At 36.9% G+C, this 16,687-nt stretch overlaps 1 protein-coding gene across 1 annotated transcript in view; it reads left to right on the top strand.

Annotated features, from left to right (window-relative positions):
• CPT1A (carnitine palmitoyltransferase 1A) overlaps positions 1-16,687 on the top strand; it is an 82,327-nt gene that overhangs the window by 48,803 nt on the left and 16,837 nt on the right. The window contains exons 21-27 of the mRNA XM_074842646.1: positions 9,476-9,567; positions 9,911-9,952; positions 10,221-10,292; positions 10,891-10,993; positions 12,394-12,531; positions 13,088-13,263; positions 14,631-14,778. Coding sequence (XP_074698747.1) covers positions 9,476-9,567; positions 9,911-9,952; positions 10,221-10,292; positions 10,891-10,993; positions 12,394-12,531; positions 13,088-13,263; positions 14,631-14,778 — 771 coding nt within the window. The remainder of the gene's footprint in view (positions 1-9,475; positions 9,568-9,910; positions 9,953-10,220; positions 10,293-10,890; positions 10,994-12,393; positions 12,532-13,087; positions 13,264-14,630; positions 14,779-16,687) is intronic.

Below are 16,687 nucleotides of genomic sequence, written 5' to 3'. Positions count from 1 at the left end.
CTTCTACCTGCTTTGTGACAAATAACCTCTCACACCCGGCACCGGGGTCCTGGTTAATCTTTGACTCCGTGGAACGCGAGATCATTCCCAAGGGAAATGATACTTTAAATACAAACACCCACCCGCCGCCGCCCCTGCGCAGGGCGGGCCCCGCGCACCGCCGGGGCGGGGCGGGAGGGAGGCGCCGGGCGCGGGCCCAGCCGGCGCGCGGGCGGTGCTGTGGGGAGCGGGCACGGCGGGGAAGGGGCAGCGACTGTCCCCGGTGAGGGCCCCGGGGGGGGCGGCCGGGCCCTTCTCTTCTGCCCCGGAAACCGGCGGGGGGGCGAGCAGCCGGAGCTCCCGGGCAGGGCCGGTCTCCGCCCCCCGCGCGTGTCCCAGAGCCGGCACCTGCAGAGCGGAGCCCTCAGAGGCTGCTCGGTGCCTCCAGGCGGGGCCGCGGGCAGCTCGGCCCTCCCGTAGCGCCTCGGTCTAAATCCAGGACCGGGGCTCGGCCTGTCCTCTGCAGGCGGCCCGGTGACACTCGGGGCGGGGGTGCTGGGCCTCGCCTTGTCTAAAACCGGCAAGGTTAGTGTGCTGCTTACCGCCACAAACCAGCGTCAGGAGAGCTGGCCTAAGTGTGCTGCCGCGAATTGGATTCCTTTTTTGACTAACACCAAGTAGCAAAACTGATCCAAGTCTGTTAACGTGCTTAAAAGTTCCAAACAATGTGTTCTTCCACTAAAAGCAGCTTGTTTGTGCTGGCACGGTGGGCTGTTTTCTGAAAGCTAGGCTCAGAACCCTGACAGCCTCTTCCACGGTTTTAAGTTTTACATGTTAAATGGGTTCATCTTCATGTGTTGTTTGCTTGTCTGTTTCATTCACTTCTAGATAGAAAAACTATTCAGAAGAATACTGAAACAAAATTTAGTGATCCTCAACGAAAAAGATAAATATGAACTAGCTGCCAGTCTGCCCACGACTATGGAGCATCAGATATTGCTTGATATAAGGTCAGCAGCAGACAGTGGACTTATAACTGAAATATTTAGTCAAAATAGTCCTGTTAGTTATGAAAACTTTAATCTGGAAGCTGCAGTAATTAATAATGCCATTGAAGAAGGATTGCTATCTAGTCAAGACAATCATTTATGCACTGTAAATGTGGGAGAGGCTTTGTTAGATCACTTCACATACCCACTTACCACTGAAAATCAAAATACAATAGTAAAAGTTGAAGTACATCCGCATGGAAACAACAGCTGTGATGATGATCTTGAAAAATACAAGGAATTAAATCTTCCAGAAGAAGCTGAACATATGTATCCACCTTATCTGCCTTCAGATGGTGCCCACTTTCTTTCTTCTGTAGCAATGCAGCATAAAAATTACAGTGTTCCAACTGCAAGCATTTTCCCTCCAGAAGGAACAGTCAATCAAAATGTCAGAATGATACCAGTAAGATTAAGTGAAAAAAGATTTTTTTATATATTCATGCTTATTTGTGACTTAACGTGGAGAATTGCTACACTAAAACTTATATGGGATCCACCTAATATTTAAAGCTATGTCATAGATTTTATACTAGAACAAACTTAGTACTTAATACAGAAATAAACTTTTAGGTTTTATTGCCAGAAATCGCGTGCAGGGTGAACTTATGGTTCTGACTGCCGTTCTTTTTTGTCCATGTTACGAGCCATATTTTTAAATGGCTGCGTAGTTATTTTGCTCATTAAAAAAATCTTACTATGTCACAAACATACCCACTTTGGTTTTCTATATTACTGTCTATATTAGCAAGTATTAGATAATTGTACGAAGTACAAATAGGATATTAACTTTTGTTCTTTAGTTCCACAGGTCATCTTAAAATGTATAGTCCAAATGAGTTAAAAAGTAATTTATTTGCAGCAGTAAACCATAACCTTCATGTTAAACCTTCATGGGGAAAGTAGTTTTGTAAGAGAGGGGATTCCCATTGCTTACCACAATTGGCAGTTTTTCTGTATAGTTTGGAGTTACATTTTCTGTGTTTGATCAATTACTATCTAGAAAGGCACACAGCATAAAACTTCTTGTGATGCTCACAGGACCAAATCCATCTGCTTAATGCAGGCTATTCATATGTAGAATACTTGTCTCCTTGCATCTTTGTTTATGGCTGTAGAATATAATCCGAAGAAATCTCCAAATTTTGTTTGCTCTGTGGCTACTTCTAGAGGGGCACTGAGGTTTCCTTTGAGGAGCTATCCTGAAATCATCAGGCATACCAGTTGACATTTTTTTCTATGTAACTATTTTGACAAAGTGTTGTTTTCAGATTTAAAAATCAAAAGCATTAAAAAAACAAAAAAACAAAAAAACAAAACCAAAGAACACAAGCAAACACAAATGACAAAAACCACTTGGTTGAAAACGAGGTCTGATTTTCCCTTGCAGCACCCCAGCGAGGTGCCAGGCTGAAGCCAGGTGGCCGCTGCGGGGCTGTCTGTGCAGGAAACCTCCTGTCACAGAAATCCGTGCTGACGCTGCCCAGCCCAGTGTGTTGGGTGTTTCCCAGTGGCATTTTGTCCTGAGGTCTACCGTGACAGTTACCTTACATGTTTTAGTTTTCTCTCTGATTTCAGGTTACTGTTAGAGTTTAAAAGTCTCTCTGGCTTGGAAGGTAGTTTACACACGTGCTCAATAGTATCAGTAGTTCTTTAATAATCAAGACCTTCCGCTTGCTCTTTAAGTTACCTTAAAAAACTGCTGTCTGTATTAAGAGCAAGCACAGCACACACAGATGGAGAGCAAACTGTCTGGTTCAAACAATCTCAATTTTGATTTGAAACTAGAAAGTAGTTGGTCTCTGTTCCATTTTCTGTTCATTTGATTTGTTTTTGAAAATACAAATGTAGGTATTAAGTATGATGCTTTTATAGTTGTAAATGAATTAGATCTGAAGCATAACTATATGTTGAGCAGAAAAAGCAGAAATAATATTCAAGGTATGTAATGGTGTCTGCTAATACTGAATAGGCATCAACATTTATGTGCTTAATTATATAACTTCCAGTTTTCAAGGTAACTTTAAGTCTGTTTTTATTGATTCGGCTTTTTAAAATTAAATCATTTAATGCATGAAATAGTTATAAATAAAACATTATTTTCTTCAGGTGTTCAGATCATTCATACCTCCAGTTGCAGGTGAGAATAAATGTATTTGTTATGATCAGTTTCAAGGAACCCAAAACAGTACTATGCAGTTACAAAACTTGACCACGTGCTTAAATGGTGAGTGCTCCGAGTGACTGAGGGGGATTTATTTTTTCTTCTCGTATAAGCTTAGGGAAGGATTTAAATAGCTAAATAAATTAATTTCTGGATTTGGCAAATTGCAGTATGAGCCTTTTCTGATAATGTTAATATACCTAAGAATTTTTGAAAGGAGAATGGACACTGTTTGTTCATGTATGTTCATGTTGCTTCAACCGCATAGTTCGGTCTTACTTTTGATTTTCCCTTCCTTTCATAACACCTCCCCATTCCTTCAGGGGACTGGGAAGAAGGTATTCCCTCTCGCAGCACAGTTTTTCTTTGACTGAGTTGAATAATGGTTTTATTTCGCTTTGAAATTTGACCACCAGTTATGAAATGTGCATGGTTTGCACTGATGCTGCTGATGACAGTGAGCAGTTGTTTGATGTGTTCTGCCCATAACCTGTTCACAGTCCTGCTCAGGGTTAAACTCACTGCTAGATTTGATCTTACAAGGTAGTTTATCCTGAAGCTAAATGAATTTTACCAAATGGGCTCAATAAACCTCTAAAGACATCAAAAAGACCCAAACTGATGTCTGTTTTTCCCAGCAAGTCTGTTACAAAAGAATATTAAATATTTCCTTCACAAGAATGTAATGCTGTCATGACATAAAAATCTCTTATTGATGCTGTAAAGGCATTCCTGATATAAAACACTGATCTTTTTGTAATCAAAACGTGCTTTATTTTATGCACTAGAGTCTTCCAGTGGTATCTGTGGCTTACCTCAGACTAGTGCTTCTGTCTGTGATGAAATAGTAAGTATACATGCGAGATTTTATTATTATTGGAGGAATCTGTCCAAGCATTGAATGTCTAAAATGGCATTTATTCTAAGTGCCAAAGGGTGAAAGGTTCTTTCAAACACTGTCCTGTCTGATCTGTTCACAAAAGAGAGGGAAAGAAAAATGTTGCTCCCTAGATTTCCTGCGCTGCTCCATTGTGGAGGAAGGCAGCACAGCACCTGCGGTTTTTGCCTGTTTCAGTTCCTATTGGCTCAAGTCAAGCTGGCTCCTGTCTGCCGCTTGCACATTCTGGTTCCAGTTCAGGCCAGTTAGGGAGGGGACTTCTCCTGAGGCCACCTGAACACACTGCCTAGCAGGACTGCGCCAAATACCCTTGGGCAGCTGATCAGTCCTTCAGCCATTATCACATGTGCAGTTCATATAAAGGAACAGAGCTGAGGATGAAAATCAGCATTCCCTGCCTATGGAGAGATGTTCTTTGCAACTTAATTATTCTTTCAAAATGCTTGAATTTTTCAAATACAATTTCCTAGATATGTGCAAGACAAACTATGGAAATTCAGGTATTTCAAGACAGGAAAATTTCTGAAAATTACTGGAATTTTGTAGCCAGGTTTTTCAATGTTGTCCATCTGGTGTTTTAAGTGTACTGATAGGGACAAGGCTTCATCTGGAAGTGTGACTTCTGTGAAGATGACACTGTAGTAAGTTAATGGATTGGCAAGATAGGAGATAAATTGGTTTTCAACAAATGCAGGTGGCACCGTATCGATGATGGAATGCCATGACACACAGTAGTTGAGCACGGTAACAAAAGTTCATTTTGGACCACTGTGATTTATAGGTATAACTGAATTTGCTGTGCAGTCTCCCATGACTGCTTCTACTTAGACTAAATCCCAGCGATCCCCAGTCAAGTTATATAATTCAAGAATAATTCTTGTTTTGCATAATTTGCCGTGACTATTGCCTAACTTCTTCAAGGCAGTTTAGAAATCAGTTGATGCTTCATCATGTTGGAGACCCTGAATGCCATTGTTACTGTGAAGTATGTTACTGTTCATTGTTATTCTTCAAGAATATTTTTACTTGAAACGTAAGCAAAAAACATTCTGCCATTGAGAAGTAAATGAGCTGTTCTCAGTATTACATCTGAATGTAATCCTTGGTTTAAAATATATGATTCATGCAGATACATTTTTAAATGTGTTGTATTTGCTTGGAGTTTAAAGTAGATTTTAAATCATGCCTGTTAAAATTAAACTTTATATTTCAGGCTGAGGTAAGAGAGGCAGTTAGTAGTGTTATCGAGAGTCACCAAGACAGAGCAATTTTTCGGAGTTCAAATGTTGATGAGTCTGGCTGCAAGTTATTAGCGTGGCAGAGCGTAGCAGAGGAATCCAGATGTTCACACAGAAATGATTCCAACCCTGTGGTAATTCTATCCTGTAATTGATAGCAAAATTATATGCTAGAGAAAATTAACTTATTTGTACCACACTAGTGTCAAGAAGTCCCACTTAGTAAGAGCTGGATCAAGAATAATAAGGCCAGCCCTTCCTTGGACTCACAGTCTAAATTTTATCTAGTTATAGCGCTACTTTATATATATATTACATATTATTATCTATTTAACATTTGGAAACAAACAATATGAAGATTACTTCATTCGAAGGAAAAGTCTTGATTTAAAATCGCAGCTAAATGAATAAAACATAAACAATTACAATGGCATGTGCTGGTTAGGGAACTGAATCTGAAGCCAGCACACTAGTAAATAGCTCGAATACACTCTACAAAGCCCCATGGAGCAATGTAGAGAGTCAGGAATCCGTATCACCTGGGTTGAGGAGCTCCAGTGTTAGATCTCTATAGCTGCTTCCAAAAATAAATTAAAATTGAGAGTCAGAAAGCAAACATCTTAATGTGTAATGATCCATTTGTTTGAGAGATTCCAGTCTGTGATTATAAGCTTTATAAGACAGGCGGTACACTTAGGGAAACCTTTATATCTATATGGTTAGAATTAAGGTTTCTTAGCTGAAAGATAACCATTTGTTATTCATTCCAGGTTATCTGCCAGTTGGAAGGAGGTACTCAAATATTCTGTATAAACTGTTGTGACACACAAGAACTAAAACCAGTTCCTCTGATTCCTGACTGTCACGATCAGCACAATTACCTTCAATCAGGTGCAATGAAAATGAAAATTATCTCTGGCCTGTCAGATTATATATCATAGATTGTTAATGTGTAACTGCATGTGTTTGTGTTCTTAAGCAACAGGGGGAGATGAGCCAAAGGTAATGTAGCTCTCACCAGTTATTATTTTACTTTATTTTATAACTGAAAAATTGCTAGGTGCTTCAGTGTAGTACGAACGATGTAATGGATATTTTGAATTTATGAAAAGTTTTTAACATACCAGTCACTTTCCATAAAGCACGTTTAGCATAAGCACCAGCATACATTTGCGTTTACCCCAGCTTGCCACCAAGTGTCACTGTTTCTCTAGAAATGAAATGCTGAGGCCTATGAATGGACATCCGCCTTGGGATTCAGAACGTCTCACTAGTATTTACAGAATTATGTGAACTTGAAATGCTATCGGTGTTAAAGAAAGCGGTTCCTGAGGTCCTAAAGTTAGTGCTATTTAGATGGAGTAACACATTTTCATCTGAGCAGCAACAAAGTATTTGAGTGTAGTTTAGTTTTAATTTAAAGAAAGATTTCTTTACCCGGATATAGCTTTCTCAAGAACATTATTAACATCGTTTATTTAATTATTTATTATTATAGCTTTATTACAGTGGCGAATTTTGGTGGCAATGTGAAAACAAAGCCTTTTAGTATTGGGCACTGTAGAAGCACAGATACTGCTCTTAATATCAACAGGTGCTGAGTGTGAGCATCTCTCAGCAGGTGCTCTAGGTATGGAGCCTGTTTACTTATATTTGTCAGAAGCCATCAGAAGAGTAAACCAGGCACATTCAAGTTAAAGGTCATGTTCCTTTATAAAATTCAAACTCTCATTCATTTGATGTAATGGTAGGGAAGAACAAGCTGAGGAGTAGTGCACTGGCATATGTTTTTTAGTTTTTATTTGCTTGAGCTTTCTTCTGTTTTACTCATCTTCACAACGAATAAAAGAATTAGGTCCAGAATTGATATTTCCCTATTTTAGGGACTAATCTCTTCAATTTTGGAATTAATCTGCCCTTTGACTTCCTGTTTTACTTTTTTTCTTTCGTTAGATGGGAAGGAAGTGAGTACAGATGTAAGATTCATATTGTAGTCTGATGTCTGCATCTGACTGATGTTTGCTTTTCTCTGCCTGGGCTAGGATGCTTATGTACTTGCAGTTCTTCACTGGGGCTTACACAAAGACTCTCACAGCTATGGTTTTCTCCATGGGTTTTTAGTAATTTTTTTCATAAGCTAAAGACTTCTGTTCTAGATGCTCTCTCAGAACTCTGGAAATTTGTAAAATAAGAACTAATGATAAATATATTTAATTGTTTCTGACATTTTTCTTATTTTAAAAAAAAATATTTTAGGTCTATGACATTTGAATTTAAATGTAGTTGATGTCATAGAGTGAAAACATCCTGTGCTCAAATTTCTAGCTGACAAATTGGTGGTGGGTTCTTCTGTCAGGGGTATTTTTGTGTGGTCAGGTTTTTATTCTTGTTTTCTTGCAATGAGAAAAACATTTCTGGAGAGAAAACTTCAAGGCCTTTCATTGACACTATTTATTGTAGAGTAAGTTTGGATTCAAAAGTGTAGGAGAAGGTGCTAACAGAGGACAGAGAGCCTCAGGTAATTTTTTTTATTAACAAAAGAAGTTGAAGATACCAATTTGCCTGTATGCTTAATTACAAAAATATTTATGCATAAATGAAACTTTATACATTGTGAATAGTTCTGCTGTCTTCAGGTAAATGTTGCCTTTTCAGATGTGGACAACTCTGTAACAGCTGTACTGGGGCAGTTTTTGCCTGTTTCAGGGGAACTGGTTCCGAATGAACAAGAGGTAAAGAAGCTTTATCCTTTAAACTTGTTAGGTACAATATACACTTTTTCCTTTTCTTCAAATGCATTGTTAAGTTTGTGTTAGAAAGTCACAATTGTATGCATTTTCTAAGACAGTTTAGCTAGTTTGGACAGATTAGTTCTGCAGTCAGTATACTTTCTGCATATAAAGGTGTCCGATGTCAACATTTTCTAGAAGTTATACCAGAATTAAAAACAGTTTTCCGTAAGAAAAATTAATTTCTTCCAGTTTTGAACCTTGAATTTGGTATTATATAGATTATATTATTTCTGAGACTCTTTTGGGGTGAAGGAAAGCACACTGACTTTTACCAGAAGAAGGGGAATATTTCCTTCCAGTAGGATTTTTTTACACTCTTTTCTCTCAATTAGAATTTAGCAGTCATTAAGCCTTTATAATTTTTGCTGGGTTTTTTTTTTTTGTTGATGAAAATTGAACAGAAGACTAAAACTCTTTGCAGATGTTTGACTTCTCATGTGTTACTTCCAACAGAGCTGGTAGCAAAAATCACTGCAATTTTTCATTGTTAACTTTTGATTTGTGTGAAGTAAATACAAGCACAGGAAATGGTTTGTTGATAGCAGCCACTATCACAAAAGAGGGAAGCAAAAACCTGAGGGTCAACTCAAACAATGACCTAGGGAGTCTTTCATATCTAAGGGTGCTGTATCTGCAAGCTGGTGCCTAAACATTCTTGAGCAGTGATGTAGACAGTCTTGTAATTCTTCTCTAATTTTATCCCAAATTAGTTGTGTCCTAGATTTCTTTTCTTGCTGTAAATATATTAATTTCCCTCTCCTTTATGGTCAGCTAGATTAATCAACTATTAAATAATGGTGATATACAATTATTTACTGTCCCTTCATTACTGGTAGTATCAGCATAATCCTAATTGTTCTTCCCTTGTCTCTCTCTATAACCAGGCCCTTATTAATCATATGTCTGAAGAGACAACAGATCTTCAGTGTGCTTTCTTGGCCTGTGAGATTCTTTTTTAAACTTTGCCTAGTCTTCAGCTAATTAGATGTCATCTTGCAGCTGAACATGATGTAAATCATCAAGTCACTAGCCAGTTTCAGTTGATGACTGGAATTAAAAGCAACTGAATCTAGAACTATCAGTAAACTGAAAATAGTGCATCAACACTGCAACACTGAAAGCTATTCTTGGTTCTTTGCATTGGGAGAAACAGGATTCCTGACATATTGAATTATTTCCAAGAGGAAATGCATGCTGTTTTCATGACTCTCTACTTCCATGAGTTTTTATCAGTAACCCTGGCAATCAAATTATCCCTGAAGCCTTTTCTTTGTGTTAGTTTTTCTCTGTTAACTTACAACAGTATTTTTTTTAAAGTTAACATGAACAGGATATATGCATTTTATCTTGAACAGTTTGAAAATGGACCCTTACAACTAGTAGCTAGCACTGCCTCATTCCATCTAGAATCAGATCTGCACGAGCCAGTGAGAACAACCACAGAGGGGTAAGGTGCATGAAACATCTTACATACATGATGAATTTTGAATTTTTAACTGATAATGACTCCTAGACATTTTCGTGTTGCGTAGCTGCTTCTCTCTTGTAACAAAAATGCAGTTCTGTAAGAATGCTTTGTGTATATATCTCGGTAGTCACGATGCCAGGTGCTGGCAGTCAAGACTATGTCGCGTGGTTTCAGATTTTCTTAGGATCAGAACTGTGCTGTCCATTTGCCTGAAAAACGTTTAATTTTCTAAGTTAATTGATATGTTTCCAAATCTAATTAGCATGTGTTTAGCCTGTATTTCTGCCACTAATGGAATTATTTTAATAATATTTTATTGCAGATCACTTTTAAATAAGAGGCAGATGCAACCCCAGTGTGAAAGGTGAGAGAGCTTTGCAGTTGCACAACCATCCCTGGGTTGGGGCAGACCTGTCCCACGTAGTGACAGCTGGTGGATAGAGGGAGATTACAGGTTGCTTATTCTCTTTTTGTCATGCACTCTGGGAGGCCACACTTGTTAAGTAGCACCAATATTGGTGTAAAAAAATAAAATCAGTATTTATTGTTTCAAAACTATAGAATAATTAGTTTTCACTGTAGCTGTATTTGGCTTTTTTTTCCTAATTTTTTTCCTTTTTCATCCTGTGTAGCTTACCTTTTGGTTCAGGGGTTGCAAAGTCTAAGAAACCATGTAACTGCACAAAGTCTCAGTGTCTTAAATTGTAAGTAATAGTTTATCAACATTTAATAAATGCTAATAACAGTGTATAGATGAAAGGACAAACATACAAGAAATGTGTGCTTTAAAATGAACAGTAAATACATGTTAAAAATTACTCATCCAATACTGAGTTAGAAAGATCCACAGTTGATGTAAACTAGTGTCACACAAGCTCCAGATTTGGTGCACAGGTGTAGATGACTTCATATAATCCAAGGTATGAAAAATAAAAAGATAAGCTAGAAGAATTTTTCAGAGCATATCTGGAAAATCCTATGTAAAATGTAAATGCTCTATACTAAAATATAATTTCTCTGTCTTGCTGCTGCTTTCATACATAAATAACATGCACAGAAATGTGTACGTGATAATTAAAGTTTGATTCGTTGATGGACTGGGTGTATTTTGCAAAATGTAAAATGGAAAGAGAGAGAGAAGGCCTTTGTCTGGGTTTGGATGTGATTAAATTACAGAGGAAGGAATATTTTTCATGAGTAAAAACTGAACATTCTGCCTAGAAGTAGAATTTAAATTTTAAAATTTACCCTTAAACCAGTTAATCTTTTCATTTCTTATGTTATTTTACATACTAATCATAGATATTGTGATTGCTTTGCCAATGGTGATTTTTGCAACGACTGCAACTGCAATAATTGTTACAACAACCAACTTCATGAAACTGAGCGATTTAAAGCCATTAAGGTAAAAAAAAAAAAAAAAAGAAGAAAGTACAGTACACATTTGTATCAGCTTCATATATGAAAAATACAGCGGTGTGGGTTTTTCTACTAGTTACAGTATTTGAAATATGTTAATTTTAACCTAAATAAAGCTAAGTGTTGCCTCTGCATTATTCTTACATAAAGAAATTTATTTCCTTCCTTTTATAGAACTTCTGATGCTGTGGATTAAAACTAGTGATGTGTTAACTGAATGATAACTTCTATTCTTGGAAGGAAGTATTCAAACCCAAATTTAATTTCAGAAAATTTTTTCAGTTGAAGGAAAATTTATTGAATCCCCAAGTCAGACAGTAGTTAAAGGAAAACAAATTGTTGCTATCCAAATTATTATTGTCCTTGACAGATCTTCTGCAGTTGTTCTCTCAGCCTTCCTGGCTGACCCATGCAGCAATGCAGAGTTAGCTCTCCTGGCACTGACACTGAACCCTGCACTAGTGAGAAGCAGGTTGCTTCTACATTTGGAGACTGATTTTATTAGTGGAATAAGGAATAATATGTGGGCTAATTTTTGTGTGTGTATCCAACTGCACAATCTGGGAAATAATTTAATCTATATTATGTTTTGTAAATCTTAAAGTGATAATGCAGTCTTATTCTGATGCTTTAAGGATACATTAATGGCTTTGAGCTTCCTGCATGCAACTTTCCAGAACTCTTTTTGTATCATTCACATAATTTCAGGATTGTACAAGATGTTGATCTAATTATAGTTAGAGCTTTGCCACATCCAGCCAGTCAAAGCCACAGCAGTTTTTGCTGCCAATATGCAGCCTTTCACTGCTGTAGAGGGCAGATATTGTAACAGATCTTGTTTGTCACTGACAAAAGCGTACCTGTGCCATCCATAAATATCGTACATAGAAGGCATATAACCTCTTTAACCTGTCTTTTAGTAGTCCATGACATTGCAAGGTCTTGGGACCTCATTAAAACCTCCTGTTCCAATCCAATGCTGAATCCAGTGAATGGTCTCTGTATTGGGCCATTATCAAAACAAGATATGTTCAAAACCTCTGAGATGTATGTAACTATGTATGCAAGGGTTTTTTCTTCACTGACAACTTTTTATTTCTGGTGAAAGTCATGTCAGCAGTAAAAGAAAACCAGCTGCAAGAGAATAGTAGATGGGTCATTTAGGTTATTCCATAAAAACAAGGTAAGTTGCTTGCCATGGTAGAGCCACATCGGCTTAATGTTCTGGAATCTTTGAATTCCTGCTCTCAAATGCCATGGAAGACTCCTTTATCCATGGGCTTCATACCACCAATAATGAGAGTGGAAAGTAAACATTGGATCAGTCATTCAGGTGTTTAAAAACATTTCTTTGAATTTCTCTTAATCTGGCAATTTTTGGTTTAGGTCTGTCTTGATAGAAACCCAGAAGCTTTCTTACCAAAGATTGGGAAAAGGAAACTAGGAGAAATTAAACCTCACCATAACAAAGGATGTAATTGCAAGCGCTCAGGATGCCTCAAGAATTATTGTGAGTGCTTTGAGGTGAGTCAGGTGAACTTCCCTCTCATGAGTTACTACCTTAACATTGACTATATTCTGTAACTAGTAGTTGCTAAAAATAATAACTTCTCTTCTTCCTTTGCATTTTTCATCACAAAACTTTTTTAACATAGAAGGCACAGTCTCTTTCTTGTCATGTCTTAAAAGACCTGAACTTGGCTGGAGTTGATCAGCTAAACTTTTCAGTATGAGGAGCTCTCACCTAATGCCTTGCTTCAGAAGAAAAGAGAGGGATGGTTTTCTGCTAATCCTGGTAGTTTCTTTGCATCCACGGTATTTTGTTATCTTGCAAAGTTATCCACAAATTGAGGGGAGGAGTGATTTGTCCATGTACAGAACATCAATCTGCACAGACAGCCCATGGATAAAAACCTGTCTTGCTTCCTTACTGTATTTATACTGATGGTCTTGCTCTGGGAGTATCCAAGACCAGCACATCTAAAATAAGTCCCTGGTGGTATAGCTCCAATGGTTGCTCAAATGTATGTTTAATTTAAGATTTATACAATTTTTATTCTAAGTATTCTATATTTGCCAGGCTAAAATCATGTGTTCCTCTATTTGCAAATGCATTGGTTGCAAGAATTATGAAGAAAGTCCAGATGAAAAAAAACAGTTGAATGTGCTAAACTCCATGGACATTGGAAATAATGAAGGAAATAGCCCAGTTTTAACATCAACATTCAAAACCTTACCAAAATTGAAGAAAGACAGGTGAATATTTGGAAATAGCTATGCATAAGCCATTGGTCTGTTTTCATTATTTTTTATGTAACCATTATCATAATTATCTAAGCATTAGTGACTAAAATGACAGATGGCTTATATACAAGGAATCACTTCACATTGCATTTGCCATCTTGTTTCTCTAAATAAATATCTAAAGGAGAAGCTATAACTGTCCTGTAAGAATATAGTATACAGAGTTCAGGGATATATGTATTAGTTCTGCTTACAAAACAGAGGTTATTTATGTATTTATCACATATTTCATTCTCTCAGCATTTTTCCCCCTTAGCTACTTTGTTTTTCCTTCAGTTCCTCTGTTCTTAAATTTTTTTATGTTCAAGCATTCATTTCTAACAAAACCTTGACCAAAGAAGTACTAAGAAAATGTTATTAATATGTTTTGGATGTGCAGTTAATAAGCATGTTTATGTCACCGCTTCCCTCCCGTCACTTCTTCCTTTAGTCAATTTTATTTGTGTTGGCAATGCGGTTTGTAAAATATTCTAAGGCAGCCATACTATCCTGATGTTGTTATGCTTTCTAACATAGTTGTAGCCTAATCTCTATTTTTGGTTGCTGTATAGTCATTTGCCTAATAAATGGAAGCACCTGTTAATAATAATTAAAATTAATTAAACACCTCTTAATTGATTTTAGGGAGCTTTACACCAGGCTCTAAAATTTGCTGTTGCATGCATCATTTTCTTTGCTTCTTTGCATCAGCCATTACCTTCAAATTCTACTCTTAATTCCATTTTTAAAATACTTTCTGATGATCTACTTTTAAAATATTTTAATAATTTCTGCAGTTGGTAGCATATTGCTGGGGTAGGTGTTGCCAAGTTATGCCTTTGCTTGAATCGCACAGTAGGATGAGTTACATTATTAATATAATAGAATGAATTATGATGTTAATGACTGGTAGTTTCAAGAGTTTATTCAAAGCAAGGCTGCTCAGGTGCCATTCAGGGAATTCTTGAAGGACTTGGTGCCGTTTCCTTTAACGGCAGTAGACTGAATTTACATTTAGTGCCTCCTAGACCCTAATTATGCCTTTTTAACACATTTACTTGTACATGAGGCAGGATCTGACTGTTGCATGCTGATGGAGGATAGATTAATTATGTAATGTGAACACAGCCTTCATGTGATAAATTACAAAAACTCAGAAGCAATCTGTTAGAAGCTAATCAGTGCAGAACAGTGAAACTCTTACAAGGATGTAACAGTGCAACTGCTCTGATTCAGCTCTGTGCATTCCAGCTCTTAACTGAGTTTTGCAGTTTGCCTTTTAAATTATTTTGTGTATTTAAAATGGTGATATTTCATACCAGTTTCTTTTCCTCTGTCAGGAAACCAGTTGTACGTGTATCTTGGGAAGAAGTGAAAGTAATATGTGCTTGTCTCCTGATGCAAGCTGAAGAGGCAGAACAAAGAGGTTACTCTGACTGTCTAGCTGAGCGGATGATCATGGAGGAATTTGGGAGATGTTTGTCCCAGGTCCTACAGGCATAATTAAAATCTAAAGGACTGAAAGTTGAATAACATTCAATGTGTTATAAAGCAAAGAAGTACTAATAGTCTGTTACCATAGTCCCCACAATTTTGCTACTTACTGATCTTTGGTCTTTCATAGGAAGAATTTAATTTACTTCAGCTGAATTCTTTCTGAATTACGCTCGTGTAAGTGAAACCAACACCACATCCAGCATTCTTCCGAGTAACTTAATACTGTAGAAAGCTTATTATATTTTCTACTAAACAGATTTTCTCTATAGTTAGGGCTTTCTGAGCTGATTCTTCAGTCTTTACCTAGAATCTTATTAAAAGTAAGTTTAACTTAAAATTACTTTATTGGATGTTTATGTGAGTGGAGATGCGGTAGAAACTGAGTAAGAATTTGCTATCTTATTTTAGTTATTTTATGAATTGTGAAACAATTCCATTTCCAGTGGTAGTAGGCAAATCTACTAAGTTTAGCTTTGGGTAGTCTCTGTTTTGGGAACTTTTTTCTGCTGTCTGCAGATGTACTATTTTTGGGAAATATAGCAATGTTTTCAGCAGCTTTGGTATTTACTGTTGGAAAAAAAACCCACACCAGACTTTGTTCAACATTAGATTTGTTAGACAGATGAGCCTTGTAAAGAATAGCAGGAAGGTGACCTCCTTTTTACTCCTATTGTAAAGTACAAGAGTTTGTTATGGGAAAATCTTTTATGTACATAGTGTTTAGGATTGAAATCTGCTGAACCCTGCATTTGCAATCCAGTTTCCCTTAAAACTTGGAAAAGCTTTTGTTTAATTATTCTTTTGTCTTATGTGGACATTTTCTCTGTGACATATTTTCCTCTTCTCATTCTCACTGTTGGGATAATAGTAGATTTTATTTTCTCTAACAGGAGTAAGCTATTTCCTGCCAAGTTTCTGGAAAAGAAAAAAAAAATAATCTAAATGAATTGTCAGATTATATAAAAATTGATACTTGGTTTTTAGACATTTTATGCTAAGTTAATAATATATGCTTAGATATTTTTGGCATTTATGTTTAAAAGAATAAAGGTATTCTCCATGTCATGTTGATTCATGAAAAATTCTTGCCAGGACAGCAGGTGAGACTGCATACTATTTTAGAATTTTGTTTAAAAAGCGGGACAGCTTTTTTATTAGTGGTAGTTGATAGGTAAATGCATTGCACTTTATATCTTTAACAACTGCTGCTGGAGGTTGCTGAAGGTCACAGGAGAAAATGGATTCTCAAAGTGTTCCGTAAGTGATATGGCACCATGTGTATGCTTCAATCCTTCCTGGGCCTAAGATGATTTCTCTTGGTTTTGGAATTAATACCTACATAAAGGTATCATCTGGTATCATCTGTAGCCAGATTTTTACTACGAGGTCATAAGTCAGAAGAGCCCATAAGGCCTGTAGAGTCAATAGACACTCCAAAAGGAAGCAAAATATGAAAAAAAGAAGTGAGCCTGTATTGCTAAATCATGCCTTGAAATCAAATCTCAGAAATAAACTCACTAAAATTCCCAGTGGAGGGGGGGTTCAGTAGGATTAACACTAGTAAACAAGAAGGTAGGGTTAGGACTAGTGATTTAAGTATGGATTAAAAATAGCAATTAGGAATAAAAATACAAAATAAAATAAAAAATTATTGGGAGGAGTAGAAAAAGATAAATACATTGTAAGAGGAACTGTTAGAATCCTTGAAAAGCTGAATTTAGTGTAATACAGTCTCATCTTCAGATGCATCTTAATTTGAATACACACAGCAGGAAACAATGCCATGATATACAATGGCAAGTTATTAAGCCCAAAAGAGAGAGGAGCTCAAATGACGATGAAAAAACGATTAGGAAGAAAAATCATAAGATTGCTGACTAGTCAAGAGGTGAGAAAATAA

This window comes from Strix aluco, chromosome 16 (genome assembly GCF_031877795.1).
Source record: "Strix aluco isolate bStrAlu1 chromosome 16, bStrAlu1.hap1, whole genome shotgun sequence".
In the NCBI taxonomy this organism is placed as follows: Eukaryota; Metazoa; Chordata; class Aves; order Strigiformes; family Strigidae; genus Strix; species Strix aluco.
The sequence above is the reverse complement of the archived record's forward strand: the minus strand, read 5'-3'. Positions and strand labels throughout refer to the sequence as shown.